The sequence below is a fragment of the Trachurus japonicus genome, chromosome 9 (assembly GCF_045865225.1).
Source record: "Trachurus japonicus isolate A0001 chromosome 9, Traja_1.0".
Classification (NCBI taxonomy): Eukaryota; Metazoa; Chordata; class Actinopteri; order Carangiformes; family Carangidae; genus Trachurus; species Trachurus japonicus.
In genome coordinates this window covers 7503903-7523232 of record NC_140915.1, presented here as the reverse complement: position 1 = coordinate 7523232, position 19330 = coordinate 7503903, and the positions used below count along the sequence as shown (strand labels likewise).

General features: G+C 41.0%; 1 protein-coding gene and 1 non-coding gene across 2 annotated transcripts; one reads left to right on the top strand and one right to left on the bottom strand.

Annotated features, from left to right (window-relative positions):
• The first annotated feature begins 2542 nt into the window (after window positions 1–2542).
• Window positions 2543–2614, top strand: trnap-ugg (transfer RNA proline (anticodon UGG)). Its single transcript has one exon. It is a non-coding gene; the product is annotated as a tRNA-Pro (tRNA).
• Window positions 2615–11591: 8977 nt separating this feature from the next.
• Window positions 11592–13424, bottom strand: LOC146980867 (nuclear factor 7, brain-like). Its single transcript, XM_085785805.1, has one exon. The coding sequence runs from the start codon at window positions 13244–13246 to the stop codon at window positions 11768–11770; it is 1479 nt and encodes a 492-aa protein (XP_085641931.1). The 5' UTR covers window positions 13247–13424; the 3' UTR covers window positions 11592–11767.
• Window positions 13425–19330: the final 5906 nt, after the last annotated feature.

The window sequence follows — 19330 nt, the reverse complement described above, 5'->3', positions numbered from 1 at the left end:
CTGTGTAAGCAAGATGAGAGGTGTAGGCTACACTAATCACAACATAAACAAACACCATGCGGGATGAAATCAGCGTAAAGGACGCTCTCTCTCTCTCTCTCTCTCTCTCTCTCTCTCTGTCCGTCTCTTTTTTTTCTTTTTTTTCTGTGATAGAGATGCTGAGTATACTGTAGTAGGCTATATACTGACTATCTGATACCGAGGCTATTGTGGTGGACTAAGAGAGATGATGATTTGTGTTTTGTTTTTCAATACGGCTGCGTGATGCGGTCGCTCGCGCTAATGAATTAATAAGTAGATAAATAAATAAAGCGATCATCACAAGGGCAGAGTGGTATCTCAACACGGCAGCAAAATGCAGTCATCCACCCTCAGTCCTGCTCTTGGGACATCCACAGCTGCTTTTTAGTGCCAGTTCGTCCCTGCTGTGTTAATTCAGGTGGAGTTTCCTTTACGCGCCGACAGCCTTTGATCTCTGCTTTGATCTGACTCAGATGTGACGGGACAATCTATATAGATATAAATCCACGTGTTGATTCCGTTAGTTGCATTAAATAGTGGTTATTGTGGATATTTATTACATTGAAATGTGTCTGGAACTGTGGAGATCTGCCTGTGAGGTCTTGGTGACGTGTGTGCACTGCAGGTCAGTCAGCCAAACTTCCACTGCACCTGCTGCGCTTCGCCCTGCGCTGAGAGTAGACCTGGTTGGAAGTGGCGAGCTTTCAGCGCAACCTCGGCGGGACATTTTCGCACAAAACTTCCACTGCACCAAGCTGAATCTGTGACGCCTCCCCCTGCTGCGCGGCCACGCCTATCTCAGCGCAGCGCGATCTGCCAATCTCCCAATCTGACTTTGCACTAGGCTGCGCTGGTCGAAACTTGCATTAGACTGGCTGCGCTACCTTGCGCCACCTGCACTGCGCCACCAAACTAGGGCCCTTAGAGTCCATTAACCTCTGCTGTGGAGGAGTGAGCTCAGGAATAAGTTCTGCAGCTGATGTGATAATAGGTCGCTGATATTGAGATATTACAAGAGTTCCTGCAGTTTTAGTGCCTCATAACGTCCTCATGTTATTCTTTAAATGAACTAATGTTGGTTTATATGTTAGTTACATTTTGCTGGTAATAAAGTTAATAGTTAAGTAGGCCTATCTTATCCTCTTTAACACCCACTGGCCTGTGTGATAAAGTCTTTCACTTTTCATTGGTTTTACTGAATGAGGTCGGGGATTATCTCTACTGTTTGTTCCCCGGGTCCTACAGTATGTTCCCCACTTTGTATGCGACCGGGGAACATAGAACCCTTTTTCTAAAAAAAAAAAAAGGTCCGTTCCCCACTGTGTCTGGACCGGGGAACATCGAACCAAACAACAGCTGCTTTCTCTGTCAAAGTTCTTGATGCTGAAGCCAAACACTGAATAATGAGGACAGGGACAGAACGACAGGAACCAGGTTTACCAATTTAACTTTATTCCATTTAAAAGTTAAGAACACCAGTGGAGCTGAAGTACAATATTCAACAGTTCAAATCGATTGAACATGTCAAAGCAAAACAAAAGAAAACTTTTTTTTTCTCTTGGTATAAAAACCTTCGAGGTAATTATAAAATGCCAAAAGAATTCAACAGAAGATAAAACCTGTAGTAGTGACTCCTGTGGTTGGTTACAATCACAGACACTGACATCCTGTGTTGAACATGTGAACTGCAGGATCCTGTTCTCATGTACACATTTTCTTTACAGGAAAAAAATAGGAATACACCCTATTTAAAACATGAATCCATCAGTATAGACAGTTGATCTGTATCTGTTACACCCCAACTTTATGGGGCATAACAATGGACCACCAATGACCCCAAACACTAGTCTTCTTATATATATCTATGGTCTCAGCGTCCAACGGACTGATCTCGGTCTCTCTCTACACTTCCGCAGTCACAACAACTTCCGCCCTGATGACGAGTCACGCCCGCCTACGTTCCTTATCGATGAAGTTTTACGATAAAACCATATTTTTATGAGTTTAAAATAGAAATCAGATATTACATGCAGCTATTACAAAAATATGAAAGACAGAAAAGCTATAAAAACCTTAGAATATTATAAATTATTGCAAACAACTATTAAATAATACCTATAATATATCAAATATAATATAGTGTTGGTACCCCTTTCAGTGTATATATGTAGTTTGTCTGTTCATTGTATGTTTATTGTTTGAATATTTGTATGTAAATGTTTAATAAAAAAAAAAAGTTTTACGGCTATTAAAAACCAAACACATACACACATATTAAATAAGATTAAATTCCATCTTTGCTTTTGTTGTTTTCTTTTTCTTTTCTTTTTTTTGTGTGGAGGGTGGGGAGGGGGGGGGGGTATTTTTCATAAACTGGTGATAGTTTTATCATAGATACAGATCCAGAGAAATGATATCATAGATGTTAGACAGGTATGATGATGATGACGGAAAAAAATAGCAAATCATGGCGTGATTTCTAGAAAAAAGTCACTATGCTTCGATTCCATGGGAAACGTGTGGCTCGTTGGTCTAGGGGTATGATTCTCGCTTTGGGTGCGAGAGGTCCCGGGTTCAAATCCTGGAGGAGCCCATTATTTATTCTCTGACATCTGACAACAATAACATAAGAGAACGAGCAATAGAAAAAAAAAGTAGTAGTGTCACATCACACTATCTGTTATCAGTAATAGGCCTACTTTCTATCTAATGATCTATTCTAGGGCTCTTGAAATTGCTATTCCAGGCCTGCAAAAGAAACACTACCAGTAGGCTATAGAATGGGAATGCTATGCTATCTATCTTTATTGTGACAAATCTTAAACTTCACATTATTCAGAAATTAAATGTAGTGTTATAACATGTTAATTATTGTTCTTGAAAATGTGATGAATTGCAAATATTGGGTCCCACTCCCATGACATGGGAATACAACCTGACCTCAAAACTAAGTAGCTAGGCCTAAATGTTGTTTGTTAACTGTCAAATACAATTTTTTGATATTTACTTAATCATCCTTCCTCATATTTACTAAGCAACAAAGGTTTTGATTTGAAAATTAATAAATAAATAATTCAATGGATCATTTTTGGTGCAGTGTCTCAGCACCACCTAGTGGACAAAAATACTAATGACAATTTCATTTCAGTCACAATTCTCCACCCAGGGAAACTGAAGACGGTTGAGCAGAGTCAATCAGAGCAGAGACGGGACGTCACACTATAGGGATGAGAATCATCGAACTCTGAGAGAAAGTTAATCATGTGTGCTACAAGTTCTCAAAAAGGATTTGTTATATCAATATCAGACAAGTCAAATATCAAGTATCGATCCAGTGTTAGTCAGGTTCTAGTTTTAACTTGAATTTATTTGGAGTTGATCGTTAATCCTCCGGTTACATAACTCTTTAATGAGTTGCAGTAGAAGTGGCAGCAGAACAGTTTTTGCACAGATATTGACATGCAACAGTTGAATCTGTTTCAGTCTTGTAATCTTGTTTCCCAATGATCTTAGAAATATATTTGAGATGAAGTAATCTCCTTTTCCAGATTGTACAGGACACGTGTGTGTGTAGGAGCGTTGCTGTGCAGCATTTGAAATCTTTTCATTTGTGCAGCTCTATGTTTGGTTCATTGACTGTAAAGTAGGCTATCTTTATGATACTCACCGTTTGCCATTTAAAAAAAAAATGTTTTGCTTTTAGTCTTGTCTGTATGATTTAAAAAGTGAAAGAGGACTTGAACTATTTTTGCACTAAGCTCTGCGTGGATGTCTAGAGCAAAACAGCATGACATGACCCTTTAAGCTGAATCTGTACAACACAGCGGACAGTATTCAACCATTCCTGTGAAGCAAAGGCAGCCAGATGTGCAGTATTGTGCACATGCACACCTTGCAGATGTTTGTAAAGCTTACTTTACGTGCCATTTTTATTTTCACGACAAAGATGAAGTGATAGCTCTGATGAAGGAATCTTAAAATGTATTGTTTTCTCTTTGAAATCTGCCTTTTGTGGAGGAATCAGCAGAAGTTTTTTTTTTCTCTCTCTCTCTCTATGTTTGACAATTGATATATTTTGCAAAGAGTCCAGTTGAATTGAACTGTTGATCTTTGCTCAGCAGCCCCTCAGAAGTGTCAGTTTACAGGGCAGGAGAGCTGAGGAGTGAAAGCACGAGCGACCACGATGGAGGATACGATCGGTGTGTTGATCCATTCATTCAACGTCTTCCTGGGTCCTCACTTCACAACACTCCACAACCAAATCACTTCAGATCTCCTACTGTCCGTACTTACAATAGCTACCACAAGGGGCATGCAAACACTTTTTTAAAAAAAAGCATGTTTTGATATACAAGCTTGCCAGGAACGATACATTTTGTACATTTAGGACATTTAATGTGATGTCCCGTCCTTAGAGAAACCCATAATCAAGTTTATTTATTTATTTATTTATTTATTTATTTGGTTCATTTCGGGCATGTCAATTAGTCATCATCATCACACATCATCTCAATCCAATTAATACAATACACATGACCGAAAGGGAAAGCGGGAGAAGCAAAAGCTTATCTAGTCCCGCCCCCAATACTCACATATTCATTTTTTCTGCATGTTACATTTTTGACATAACATTCTTCCAGTATTTTCAAAATTTAACAATTTAACAATTTGACTTTTTTTTTTTTTTTATCATGACATTTCTCAATTTTTTTTTTTTTTTTTCAACATTTGACATTTTGACATAATGTGTTGCAGCATTAGGCAGTATGTAGAGTTGAAGAAATTGAAGTCCAGCTCTAGATAGAGCATAAGGATTACGTGTGTGTCTGCACATGTGTCCAACCGTCATGAGCGAACAACAGCCTCTTCTTGTTGCCAGGCATGTCACAAAAGTCACAAAGTCACAAGATGGTCCAATTGACAGAGAGCAAAGTCTGGTGTGGTCCAATTGACAGAGAGCAAAAGTCCAGTGTATTGATTTTTAGTTGGGATGGTGGGATGGTGTAGGAGCCCTTTCTTCTTTTTACTCATTCTCTGCGGTTTTCGTCGCCATTTCTCTCGATTTCCTCCCGAGTTTTGGCTATGTCAGCTCGCATCAGTGACACATACTCTCGGATTGCGGATATGTCGGACCGTATCCCGACCACAGCACTCCGAGTTGTTGCGTTATCCTCCCTCGCGTCGGTCTGCTCGGTGGCGATCTTTCTCATCTTACGATACTGCATGTAGGCGCCAAAACCCAGGGCGATCATTCCAATTGTCATGAACGTGAAGATGTACACGTCCTCGACATCCTCCACATCCAGTGGGGCAAGGCAAAGGACTCTCCACTTCTCCCATCCATCCAGCATGTAGCCGGACATGAAGGTTCCGTCCGGGCATCTTGGCTCACCAGAGGCCGCACGCCTTGTTGAGAACACTCTGTCAATCGCATTCAGTGACCAGCTCAGCAACTCCATCGTGGACCAGTTGATTGGCGTTGGTGTGTCGATTTGCAGTTAGTTGAGTTCTTCACTTGACTGATTTCTCACAATTAAATCACAGTTGCATTTGTGCCCCAATTTATCATCACCCTGTTGATACTCATTATAATAACATACTACGTATTATAATAACATTCTACGTACAAACTGACATTGGCCTCTGGCCACACAAGTTTCTCTGGTTCATCACATTGTTTTGGGAACACAGTGCTTTTTGTTTTTACCCCTTGTAGTCTCGATACTGTGTCTGCCGTTAGCCTCTCTGACCTTTATCAGCTCTCATGTGTCATTCTGTACCGGTCAATCGTTGAGTTTACATACTTTTTCTTGAAGACGTTAAATGTTGGTAATTTTTTTACTTCATCCTCTAGCACATTCCATATTTTGACGCCTGCGACCGATAAGGAAAAGGATCTTAGTGTGGTTCGTGCCCTCCTCAGCTTAAAGATGTTTTCCCCTCTAAGATTGTGTCTCCCTTCTCTGTTCATGAATAGCTTTTGCAGGTTGAGGGGGAGGCTGTTGCTGGCAGCTTTGTACATAATTTGCATGGTGCGATAGTTTATTAAATCATATAGTTTGAGAATATTAGATTTAATAAATAACTGATTTGTGTGTGCCCTATAATTGGCATAATGTAAGATCCTCAGTGCTCTTTTTTGGAGTATTAACAATGGATGGGTGGAGCCTTTGTATGTGTGTCCCCACACCTCTGCACAGTACTGTAGGTGTGGAGAGACTAGTGCATAGTACAACATATGGAGGGCTTTTTGATTTATTATTTTTTGTGCTTTCCATATTATGGATACACTTCTGGCCAACTTGCTTTTTAAAGTTCTTATGTGTGGCTTCCAGGTTAACATATTATCAATAGTCACACCCAGTACTTTATTCTCACTAACCCTTTCAATATTCACTCCATTTACTTGGATGTTAATACTGTTGCTGAGGCCTTTTTTCCCAAATAGCATGTATTTTGTTTTCTCTAAATTTAGTGATAGTTTGTTTATGTTAAACCACACATGGAGCTTGGCCATTTCGTGGTTAACCGTTTCCACGAGTTGGATCAAGTTACTCCCAGAACAGAAAATATTGGTATCATCCGCGAATAATATTAGTTTCAGAATGTTTGACACTTTACATATGTCATTTATATATAGTATAAACAGCTTCGGACCTAGAACTGAGCCCTGCGGGACCCCACAGACTATGTCTAGGCAAGTGGATGAGTAATCATCTATTTTAACATATTGGGATCTTTTGTCTAAGTAGCTCTTGACCCACTTCAGTACTATGCCTCTAATGCCATATCTTTCCAGTTTAGATATTAAGATATCATGGTTAATGGTGTCGAAGGCTTTTTTCAGGTCTATGAAAATTCCTATTGAGTGAAGTTTTTGGTCAATAGCATCAGTGATGATCTCCACCGACTCAGTTAGAGCCAAGGCAGTCGAGTGATTCTTTCTGAATCCATACTGGCTATCATTTAGTAATTTGTGCTTATTTATGAAGTTGTCAAGTCTATTGTTGAATAGCTTCTCTAGGATTTTGGACAGTTGCGGTAGTATTGAGATTGGTCTGTAATTGGTAAACTCATGTGTGTCCCCATTCTTAAACAGTGGCACGACTTTGGCAACTTTCATATTATTTGGAAATGTTCCAGTTTGAAATGATAGATTAAATATGTATGTTAGCGGCGCGATGATACCAGGTAACACTTTCTTAATCAACTTCATGTCCAGGTCATTGACATCAGTAGATGTTTTTGCTACACACTTGCTGACCAGGTGTCTAATCTCTGTGTCCTTCACTGGTGTGAGAAACATTGAGTTGGGATTTCTGTCTCCGTCTTTATCATAGTGGTCCCAGTGTAGGGGTGAGTCAGGAATGTCCTTGGCTAGCTCTGGACCGATGTTTACAAAGAATGAGTTGAATCTATTTGTTATGACTCCTAGGTCGTCTTCCTGCGTGTTGTTATAGTTGAAGTAGGGAGGGAGGCTTGGTTTTGCTCTTTTGTTATTAGTCACTTTGTTTAAGATATCCCATAGTTTTTTAGTTTGATTCATATTTTCAGCTAATAGATTGCTATAGTATTCTTTTTTGCGTTCATTTAAGATGCAATTTAGTTTGTTTCTGTACGTTTTGTATCTCACTTCTGACTGGACCGTCCTAGATTTAATGAACTGTCGGTACAGAGTGTTTTTCTTCCTGCAGGCATTTATCAACTTTTTTGTGAGCCATGGCTTTCCCTCCTTATTCTGATTTGTGCGTCTCTTTCTGACAGGACAGTGTTTGTCATACAGTGTTTTGAAAGTTTGCAAGAAGGAATCATAAGCATCATTCACATCTGTTTCATTGTAAACATTGCTCCAGTTTTGTCCCAGTAGTTCATTATTCAGTGCGTTCAGACTTTCTTCAGTTCTGATTCTAATGTATGTGTTTTTGTTAGGTGTCTGTCTTACTGTGCACTTCCAGTCGTAGATAGCAAAGATAGGTAGGTGGTCACTTATATCATTTATCAGTAGTCCCCTTGCTATGTCATTAACATTAGTGAAAATATTATCTATTAGAGTAGCACTGTGTGTCGTGATCCTGCTTGGGCGTGTGATGAGAGGTTGTAAGCCCATTGTAAACATTGTATTGATGAACTCATCGATTATCGAGTTTTGTTTTGGATTGAGCAAGTCAATATTTACATCACCACAGATAAAAATTCTTTTTTGGCTTGCTTCGGAGAATAATTCTCCCAGACATTCATTAAAATCTTCTATTTTGGAGTCTGGTGCCCTGTATACACAGCTCACAACTATGTTTTTACCTTTCGTCACACAGATTTCAATTGTCACACATTCCAATAGATGATCAACAGCTTTAGACATGTTTTGTACAGTTTCATACTTAATGTTATTGTCAATGAACAAGGCCACTCCTCCACCGCCTTTGTTTCTTCTGTTGACGCATACAAGATTATATCCATCCAGGAAAAAATCTGTGCCTTTATCCTCATTAATCCATGTTTCCGAGACTGCAATGATGCTGAAGGGTTTTTTAAGGTGATTTAGGTATTCCTTGATGTGGTCAAAGTTGGTGTATAGACTCCTGCTATTAAAGTGAATTAAAGACAGTCTCCCACCCATCTCAATGCTGTCGTTGAATTGATCTTCAGTGTAATATTGACATTTCTCTGTCGTGTTGTTGATGTAAAAGTGGTTATCCGGGTCAATTCCTTCATTCGGGTCCGATAAGGTATGATTCACATGTTGATTTGTAGTAGTCAACTCCACACTATCTTGCTCAGCAATCCTTGCAGATAATCCCATCATACTTTCAGTCTGAGTAAAAACCATTGTTCTTTGCTGTTCTGTAGTTATGGAGTGTCCGTAAGCCATACCTTAGTTGTTGAATTTCTCCAGCTCTTCCTCACTCCTGATCAGCATGATTTTAACTTGCTCTGGTGCTCCATTTGTTTTGATGTAGATTCTGCAGTTTGCCGTCCAGGTGTGTTGTATCTTGCCTCCTTTCTTCAGCAGTCGAGCTTTTCTGGCGATGTTTGCGTTCTTTTTGGTGAGGTTCTCGTTGATGTAGACATCCGAGCCCTTGAGCTTTCTGCCCTGCTTCAGCAGTGCAGACTTGTGCCTTTTGTTGGTGAATTTCAACATCACGGCTCGGGTAGCAGCCTCTCCCCTCCTGGGTAAGAGGTGGCATCCCTCGACGTTGTTGAAATCCAGATCAATTCCTTTGCTGACCAGGAATTCAAACACCTGCTTCTCCACCGATTTGGTCACAGTGTCATCAGGCTCCACGGGTGTAGCCTCAGCCGCGACCGCTCTTGCGTAGGTCGGAGGCTTGATTTTGAGGCCAGTCACAATCACCTCATTGAGTTTTCCCTGCTAAGTCAACTGCTTGCAAGTTGAATCCATTATTTGATACCGTGTATTTATATGAATGGAACATGTATGTCGTCAGAAACCTCCGTATTATGTTTACCTCCACTTTGTTTTTAAGTCACGTGTCAAAAAGGGGTTGATCCATTTTGTACTATTTCTTATGAGAAGCGAGCGTCCTTCTCCGTATATAAAATATGAACAAATAAATGCTGCATGCAGCCAGATCTAATGAATGAACGGGTGTTTTTATTTCTTCTCAGGTCTTCAGGTGACAGAACAAACAATGATCACTCACAGATGATGTGTAATTCAACAACTGCTATGACTTGTTCAAACAGCAGTAAAAAGTTGTAGCATCATAGTGAAGTTGTTATAAAATTAAACCAGATTCTGCCACAGTTCATGAATTTGAATAGTTTTGTAAATGTTCTATAATATTTGCTTTTTACTCTCTTCAGATATCATATATATAATACAAGTAAATTAAATACAGTAAAGATTAAAAAAAATCAAATAGAAAACAGATATTCATACCATAATTTACAGCAATGTAAAACAAACACAATATAACAATAACCCATATCCCTCCATGACATCACACAGTTTAGAGGTGTCACTGGGAAATCCTCAATGTCTATCTGTGTAGTACAGTGGTTCCCAAAGTGTGGTACGCGTACCCCTAGGGGTACGTGAGCACATTGCTGGGGTACGTAGAAACATTAATTAATTTATTACCAAGATGATAATTAGATATTCCGAGTCACTTCAGAAGCCCATTACTGAAATGGTACATGTGCCACAACTAGTTCCCCCCAGAAGACAACAACCTGTAGCACAGCTTTGTATAGTTGTCAAAAGTATCGATGCAAAACGGCGCATCTGGATACATGACTGATTTCTAAAAGTATCGATATTAACAGCGCGCCCCCACAGCGCCCGACGCGCGCGCACTCGACAGGCAGAGCAGAGCAGGCAGCGTCCAGAGCGTTTGGACCTGAGTGAGTAGTTACACAGAACTAGACGCACGTAGGGTGAATTTAGCCGTAAGAGTTTAAAACGGCGATATTAACGGCAACACCCCTCTCTCGTCTCCACTCTTTTTCTCCGCTGTCTGCCTGCACGTGTGTGTGTTGTGAGGGAGGAGGGAGGGGGGGAGCCCCGCCCGTCAGAGGAGAGGAGAGGCATTGTAATGTAATGAAACAATAGCAACGCGCTGGAATTGCACAACTCTTAGTTAGCTTTTCATTTGATAATAATAATTTAAAAAAAACATCTGTTATAAGTTCTTTTGATTATAATAAAAAATAAAATAATGGAACAATAATAAGTTGAGAGGCACTGCTGCTGTATTGAATATGATGTCATATTCAATATTTTCCTGGGTATTGGCATTGAGTTTGAAATGTGACAATCCTACAACTCTGTGAAGACACATTTGACCACAACAAACACCAAAACAGCCATAAACAACTAAAATGCAGGAGAATATGTGTAAAATGCCTTTGTACAAATTGAAGAGAGAAATTGAAATGATTTTCGTTTCATTATCAGTTGTGTTACGTTATGACCACTTTTGGAGAATCATCAGCACGTATGAGGGAGGGGGTACTTGTGGTATGGCAAAAAGGCTCTGGGGGGTACGCAAGACAAAAAAGTTTGGGAACCACTGGTGTAGTACAGTTTTAGTAAATCAGGACAAACTGAGTCATGTTTTAACCAATATATTTACTTATTGTAAAAAAAAAAAAAAAAAACACAAGGAAGGAGGAAACAGAAATTGTCATAATGATGATAGAGAATCAAAAATGTCTGACAGTTTAACAGGAATTAGCATTTCATTGTAAACATCTGATGATAAAATGTATCATTACTAACACCTGTTTCCCAACTATAAAACAACAGATCGTGATGAAATCATCAAAAAAATAAATAAAAAAATAAGAGGCTCAAAAGCCAAAACTGCTCACAAACAAACGGTCACAAAATGGAAAAAAAAAACATCAGTACAGTGGATGTGTGGATAAACAAACAAAACAAGATGCTGATAACCAGGACAATGAACATGTGAACAAGTTTATCTCTTGATGATGATGATGATGATGATGATGATGTGATACTCACAGCACGTTGTTTTACATTTTCTCAGATATTAATCTTGATGGTAAAAATGGACATGATCAAAAAATAATCAGTTCAGTGAATGTTACACAGTATACACACTCAACTACACTGCTGATCAGTTCAATGAGATATTAATTAACTGTGATTTAAAGACAAAATGACAGGTGAGCAGGTGTAGAAGCAGGTTGGCTGTAAAGTGTGATGATGAGTTTAATAAACCTCAAACCATCATGATAGAAAAACTAACGTCCCTGAACATCACAGACTGATCTCAGAGGGACACATTTTGATATCAGAGGTTTTAGCTTCACCAGATTGTCCGATACTAAAAAATGGAAAGAGTTTCTCAGTGAAAGTGTCTCTGTGAGTGTAGATGAGAGTCATGTCTTCAGGGTCATAGAAGGTCACCTCCCCCCCGTCATAGTCCAGCTGGACTCTGATCCTCTGGAGACTCTTCTCCACTGTCACAGTCTTACCAACACCATTGGTGTATTTTCCATCATGGTGACATAAACACCAGATTCCATGTTTTGGTAAAGCTGCACACTCATCCCTCCTGTCAACTGACTCTTTAACCAAACCCACATCCCAGTCAGGATGATCTCCCACCTCCACCTCCCAGCTGTGTTTCCCTGAGCTGAAGCCCTCAGAGCCCAGGACATCTGGATACTTAGTGCATCTCTCTGGATTGTCAGGAAGCTGCTGCTCTTTGTCTCCACGTCTCACACTGGTCAGATCATCAGACAGATGTAGGATGGGACATGCAGTGTTGGGGTCCAGGATGACAGGAGTGAAGTGGACCTTCTCCTTGATCTTCTCCCAGACTCTGAAGGACAGGTTGCCCAGGTGTTTGGCCTCATCTATCAGAGCTCCTGAGAGCAGCTGTGGATCTGACAGTGAGCACTGGGCTCTGGCTCTGGTCTCAGTGGCTTTATAACTGCTGAGGAACGCCACCTTGTGTTTCTGCAGCTCTTCTTCAACAGCACAGATACTGTCTGACAGAGAGGAGATCTGCTCCTCAATCATCTTCATCTCTCTGCTCATAGTCTTCCTCTTCTGCTCCTCTTCCTCCCTCAGAGCTGCCAGTCTGGACTCCTCTTCCTCTCTCAGGAGCTGGTGGAGCTTGTTGAATTCTGCTCTGATCTTCCTCTCTGTGGACAACAGCTGCTTCTTGGAGTGTTCAATCATTTCATTGTAGGTTTTTTCCACTTCCTCGCATTTGTTCTTCTTGTCCTGCAGAGACTCTAAGTCAGATTTCAGCTGCTGCTTCAGGTCACTGACTGCTTCTTCTATAGGAACAACTTTATGTCCATGGTGGAGAGGAAACTCACAGACAGGACACACAGCTTTCTGCTCGTCCTCACAGAACCAATAAGGGACGTCTGGATGTTCATCACACACCACCTCCTCCTTCTCTTCTTCCTCGTCGTCGTCTTCCTTCTGTTTTCCCTCCTCCTCTTCCTCCTCCTTCTGTGTTTCTTTCTCAGGTGAACCACTGTTCTGCTTCCCAACAAAGGAGTCGGCCAGTTCTTTGAGCGAAAAGTTTATGGATGGAAAAGATGAAAAAGATTTCCTTTTACAAATGGGACAGTTCTTGTTTTTAGCTTGTTCCCAGAATTGTCTCAGGCAGCTTGAACAGAAGCTGTGGTTGCAGCTCAGAGACACAGGATCTCTGAAAGTCTCTGAACACACATGGCAACTCAGGAAATTTTCAAAGACAGCGATTTTCTCAGCCATTTCCTTTGATTTCCAGATGTATTGACGTCAATAACAAGACTCACCAAAGTTCAGTCCCTTCAACTTTCTCCGTACAATCCACTGAGTCTGTGTTGTTCAGTTCAGATCCAAAGCTTTAATGTGACGTCTTGTCTCGTCTCTGCTCTGATCAACTCTGCTCAACTGTTTTCAGTTTCATTTACTCTGTTATGGGTGGAGAAGAGGTTGAAAACGAAACTGTTATTAGTTTATTTGTCCACTAGGTGGTGCTGAGAAACTGCACTAAAAATGATCCAATTAATTGGTTAAGTTATTTATCAATGAAAAAAAAAATCGAAACATTTGTTGCTTAGTAAATATTAGAAACTAAGGATGATTAACTGAATATTAAAACTTTAATATGATCAGTTGACAGTAACTTAGAACATTTACTTAAAGCTTAGAGGTCAAGTTGTAAGTCATGTAATTCACTTCATTTTAAAGAATAGTCTACATTTTATTACACTAAATTTAATTGGAGAGTATGATATGAAGTATAAGATTGTTCATCAAACATATATGATCTCTGTCAACACTGTCATGTTATAATATAAAGAATATTCTCATTTTCAATGTCATTTTATTATTTCTAACACTTTCATTATCTAAACTCTTCTGTCCCATTTAAAAACATGTTTTTATTACATATAATCACATTCAGAAATGTCATGATGGGATTTGGGGTTTTGTTCATTTCACACTGTAAAATATATATAATATTTTCAACTTTCAACTACACCCATGAAAAGCAGCAATAATAGTAACTCTATAATATTACTTAGGATACAATATGTCATATTTTGCAATGTTCAAATAAAGACTTTTGACTTCCACTAAAGACTGACTTAAAGCAGAAGTAAGCGATCCGGTCGTTTTGGCTAACTTCCTGTCAGCCGATGGAGTTAGCAGTCCCCGTTGTCATGTTCGTGTTCCAAGGATGAGGCCGTGTTGATAGCAAGTAACTTAGTTTAATGTCTCACGTTCTCAATAACATACATGTGGCTCCATGCAGTCTTGCTCTACTCCGTTATATGGTACGGTAAGCTGACTACTAACCAGTACTGCCGCCTAGCGGTCAAACATGTAATAACATCCAATCATAACATCCCCCTTTTTCTAAGGTAAAATGCATTAACATGAATCATCACATTAGCTGTGTCAGTTATTTCAACCATTTCACATTCAGCATAACTCTGCAACACATAAGCAGTATAAACAGTTTATATCAGATTGCATAACTCATATCTAAGCCAACACTAGACCATTTAGAACACATTCACAACATCAATCAATATACATTTTGTTCAACATCTTTAACATGCATATTGAATTTTCTTTGTTTATAAGTTCAGTCTATCAGGCTTTCTGATTTCTCTTGTGGACCTTCTTAACTCAGGTTCGCTTGGAGTAGGTGTGTGAGAGTCAGTGTTACAGTCCATAACAGGTGTGGGAATTACCTGAGATTCACCACAGGTTACACTGAGCTCACCAACAGTCCCTTGAGGAGTCTTTAACAGACTGCGACGATTGCGTCTGAGGATTTGTCCATCATCAGTTTTCACCGTGTACGATCGTGGAGCAACTTCTTGCAGGACAGTTGCTTTTGTACTCCATCCATCAGCATCCTCAATCCTGACTGTGTCGTTGGTAGTCAGTGGAGGGAGATGCTTGGTTGTTCTGTCATAGAATGACTTTTGCATCATTTTCTGTTGTCGTAGCTTATGTTCAATCTTTGAGTGATTCTTTTGCTGTAATTTGTCATTTTGATGACTCGGCAAAGTTGTTCGTAGCTTCCTCTTCATCAGCAGTTCAGCTGGGGATAGGCCGCACTGAAGAGGTGATGCTCTGTAGCTCAATAAAGCCAGATAGGGATCCGAGTCACTGTCAGCAGCTTTCTTTAGGAGTTGCTTGAGAATGTGAACTCCTTTTTCAGCTTGCCCGTTTGACTGTGCATAGTGTGGGCTTGACGTCACATGCTTGAAATCATATTGCTCTGCAAACTTCTGCCATTCTTTGCTGCTGAAGCAGGGGCCATTGTCGCTCACCACGGTGTGTGGGATGCCATGCCTGGCGAAGATAGATTTAGCATGTGTTATGACACAAGTTGATGTTGAGCTTGTTAGTAGCGCCATCTCAGGGAAGTTTGAGTAGTAATCCATTACCACAAAATAGTCTTTACCTCTGAGATGAAACAAGTCCATTCCTACTTTGTGCCATGGTGCTGTTGGCACCTCAGCTACCACCATAGGCTCTTTGCTCTGCTTGTTCCTGTGTTTCTGGCATGTTTCACATTTACTTATAAGTGTTTCAATGTCTTTGCTCAGTCCGGGCCAGAAAACCGTGTCTCTCGCCCTCCTTTTGCACTTTTCGATGCCGAGATGGCCTTCATGTATCCTGTGCAACATGTCCATTCTCAAAGCCCGTGGAATAACAATCCTGCCCTTTTTCAACAGCAGACCATCCACAGTACTAAGCTCACCTCTGACATGGTAAAAGTGTGGACACGAACCAGCTGGCCATCCCTCATCCATGTTCTTCATGACATGCTGTAGCTCAGCATCCTTTGCTGTAGCCTCCGCTATTTGTCTTGACTTTGTGTCAGACACAGGCAGTGTAGCCAACACCAAGTTCACGTGACACTGTATGTCCTCGTCTGTTGCACTCACACTGTCGCCTGTAGTTGCTCTGGATAGGGCATCAGCAAGGACTAGGTGTTTACCTGGAGTATATATCAGTTCAAAATCATACCTTTGCATCTTCATCATTAACCGCTGAATCCGTGGAGACATTTCGTTCAGATTCTTTTTGATGATGGCGACCAGCGGTCGATGATCAGTTTCGACTGTGAAAGACGGCAGGCCGTACACGTAGCTATGAAACCGCTCCAAACCATACGCCAGTCCCAAACATTCTTTTTCGATCTGAGCGTATCGACATTCAGATTTTGTCATAGCCCGAGATGCATAGGCTACCGGTTTCCAGTGCTCACCCTCAGCCTGGAGTAGAACGGCACCAATACCATCTTTGGAAGCATGGCCAGGACCCCCTTGCAAAAGAGATTCTGAATCTCAATGGGATTATTCCTGGTTAAATAAAGGTTAAAAAAAAAAAAAAAAAAAAAAAATCTGTAGACACTTTTATCCTCTTCGTGTGGTCATAAAATGACAACACAGGTGCTGTGGTCAGTGTGTTCTTGAGTTTTTGCCACTCATGCTCATGTTTCACTGTCCATTTAAACTCACAGTCCCTGTGCAGAAGCTCTCGTATGCATGATGTCTTTGCTGTCAGATTGGGAATGAATTTACCTATGAAATTCACCATCCCCATGATGCGTAGCACCCCTGTCTTGTCTGTGGGCGTTGGCATGTTCTGTATTGCATGTATTTTGTCTTTATCTGGTTGGACACCACGTGCAGACAGCTTGTCTCCAAGGAAGAGGATCTCTTGAACGCCAAACTCACATTTACTCTTGTTGAGTTTCAGTCCATACTTTTGTATGCGTTCCATAACTCTGTTCAGCCTCTCGTTGTGCTCTTGGGCTGTGGAACCCCATATGATGATGTCATCAATGTAGACTCGAACTCCATCCAAGCCCTCGATGATCTGCTCCATCGCTCTGTGAAATATTTCAGGTGCTGACTTGATTCCAAAAGGCAGTCTGAGAAAGCAGTGTCTGCCGAAGGGCGTATTAAAGGTACAGTACTTGGTGCTGCTTTCATCCAGTTTCAGCTGCCAGAAGCCTTGTGAGGCGTCAAGCTTCGTGAAGTAGTTGGCACCTGACATTTCACTGATGATCTCTTCACGTGTAGGTATTTGATAATGTTCACGCTTTATGCTCTCATTTAGGTCTTTAGGGTCCATACATATTCTCAACTCACCATTCTTTTTCTTTGTGATGACCAGTGAGTTGACCCAGTCTGTAGGCTCATTAACCTTTTTGATCACCCCTAGCATGATCATTCTGTCGAGTTCAGTGGCGCCGGAACTCTGCGTGCTGCATGCACAACTGGCTGGGCTCCTTCTTTCAACTGTATTTTATATGTGAAGGGCAAAACACCAAAACCCTTGAAAACATCGATACACTCTTTTCACAAGCCCCAGTTCTTCACAGGCTCTGTCACCCAGAAGTGATTCACGTCCCTCATTCACAACAAAGAAGAATAGGTGGTGCACTTTTCCTTTAACTGTGACACTCAACCTGCATGTGCCCAAACATTTGATTGGCCGCCCATTGTAGTCTTTCAGTCCAGATTCTTTTCTTTTTATTTGTGGCTTATTTTTCATTGCCTTCACATCACACCTGCTTATGAGATTTGCTTCCGCACCAGTGTCCAATCTCATGGTGACTACAGTCCCATTTATCATTAGAGGAGCTATCCACTTATCTTCTCTAGTGACATAATTTACATTGTCTGGTTTATTTATTTGTTCACTTTCACAATTCACCATTCCAACAAAGAACGTGTCACTTAGATCAGGCTCGTCTATTAAGTTTACAGTTTTTTCTTTCTTCCACTCTTTCCGTTTGGAGAAGCATTGTTTAGCATAATGATTCTTGCCTTGGCAAGTGGAGCATTGCTTACCAAACGCTGGACACTGTCTAGGCTTGTGCTGTGAGCCGCAGCGCTTGCAGTTTATCATCACGTCCTCCTGCTGTGCAGGCCGGGTCTGTGTGCGCTGTCTCCGCTGATACGACACTGCTCCAACCGCTGCCGCGCTGTCGCTCTGTGCCGAGGCGACTGCAGACATCTCGTTGAACGTCCTCACGTGCCTTTGGGACAGCTCACTTGCCTGGCAGATCTTAATGGCTCCTGCCAGCGTCAGCTCCATCTCCCGTAGTAGCCTCTCTCTGACCTTTTTATCCGCCACACCGAAGACAATCTGATCCCGGATCATGGAGTCCGTCAGCGTTGCGAAGTTGCAGGACTGCGCCTTTAGCCGCAAGTCCGTCAGGAAGCTATCAAATGGCTCATGCTGCCGCTGTGTACGAGACCGAAACACGTACCTCTCGTACGTCTCGTTTTTCTTCGGAGAACAGTGAGTATCAAACTTACTAAGCACTACATTCAACTTTTCATTATCTTCAGGACTGTCAAACACGAACGTGTTAAATACTTCTATGGCCTGTGGCCCTGCTATCGTTAGCAGCAGCGCTACCTTTCTTGCTTCTGGCTTAGCCTCGAGTCCCATAGCAGCAACATATAGGTGAAACTGTTGTTTGAAGGTGCGCCAGTTCTCGTCGACATTCCCCGTCAGTTTCAAACTTTCCGGTGGTTTTAAATCCATGTCGCCCATTCGAGTTTACTCCTGGTACCATGTCATGTTCGTGTTCCAAGGATGAGGCCGTGTTGATAGCAAGTAACTTAGTTTAATGTCTCACGTTCTCAACAACATACATGTGGCTCCATGCAGTCTTGCTCTACTCCGTTATATGGTACGGTAAGCTGACTACTAACCAGTACTGCCGCCTAGCGGTCAAACATGTAATAACATCCAATCATAACAGCATGATGCAAAGCTTTTGTTGTACTTCATTCACACTGACAGTTTTAAAAAAGAACGTTAATTTACTGATCTAAATTACACATTGTAAATGTTAACTATAATCTTGCTGTGTGATGATTATAGTTCAGTGACCATCACATGTCACAAGGTGGCAGCAATGTTTTTGATGACATTGCAGTTGTGGATGTAATTTGTGTGAGTGTATTTTTGTTTCTTTAGAAATGTCTAAATCTGATGTGTCTCCATGTGAAGGTATAATTACTGATGGCATCAAGTTCTGGATGATCATCTTACAAAAGTAAATGGTGAAAAAAAGCGGTGAAAAACAAGAAGAAACTTGCCTTGTGAAGACAGCAATGCAGCCGACCTCAAGCATGCAAATGTTGTCAAACCGGTTTTTGTTGCAGGATCACAGCCATACAGTGTGTGAGCCTTTTGCCACTACTAATGGCCGCTAACTACCTGCTCCGAATCACCGCCATGACCTGGAAAGTAGTCTCTGATATTAATTAACAATGTTACCATCTTGTCTTGCTAATTTTCTCTTAGCATTCAGTCAAG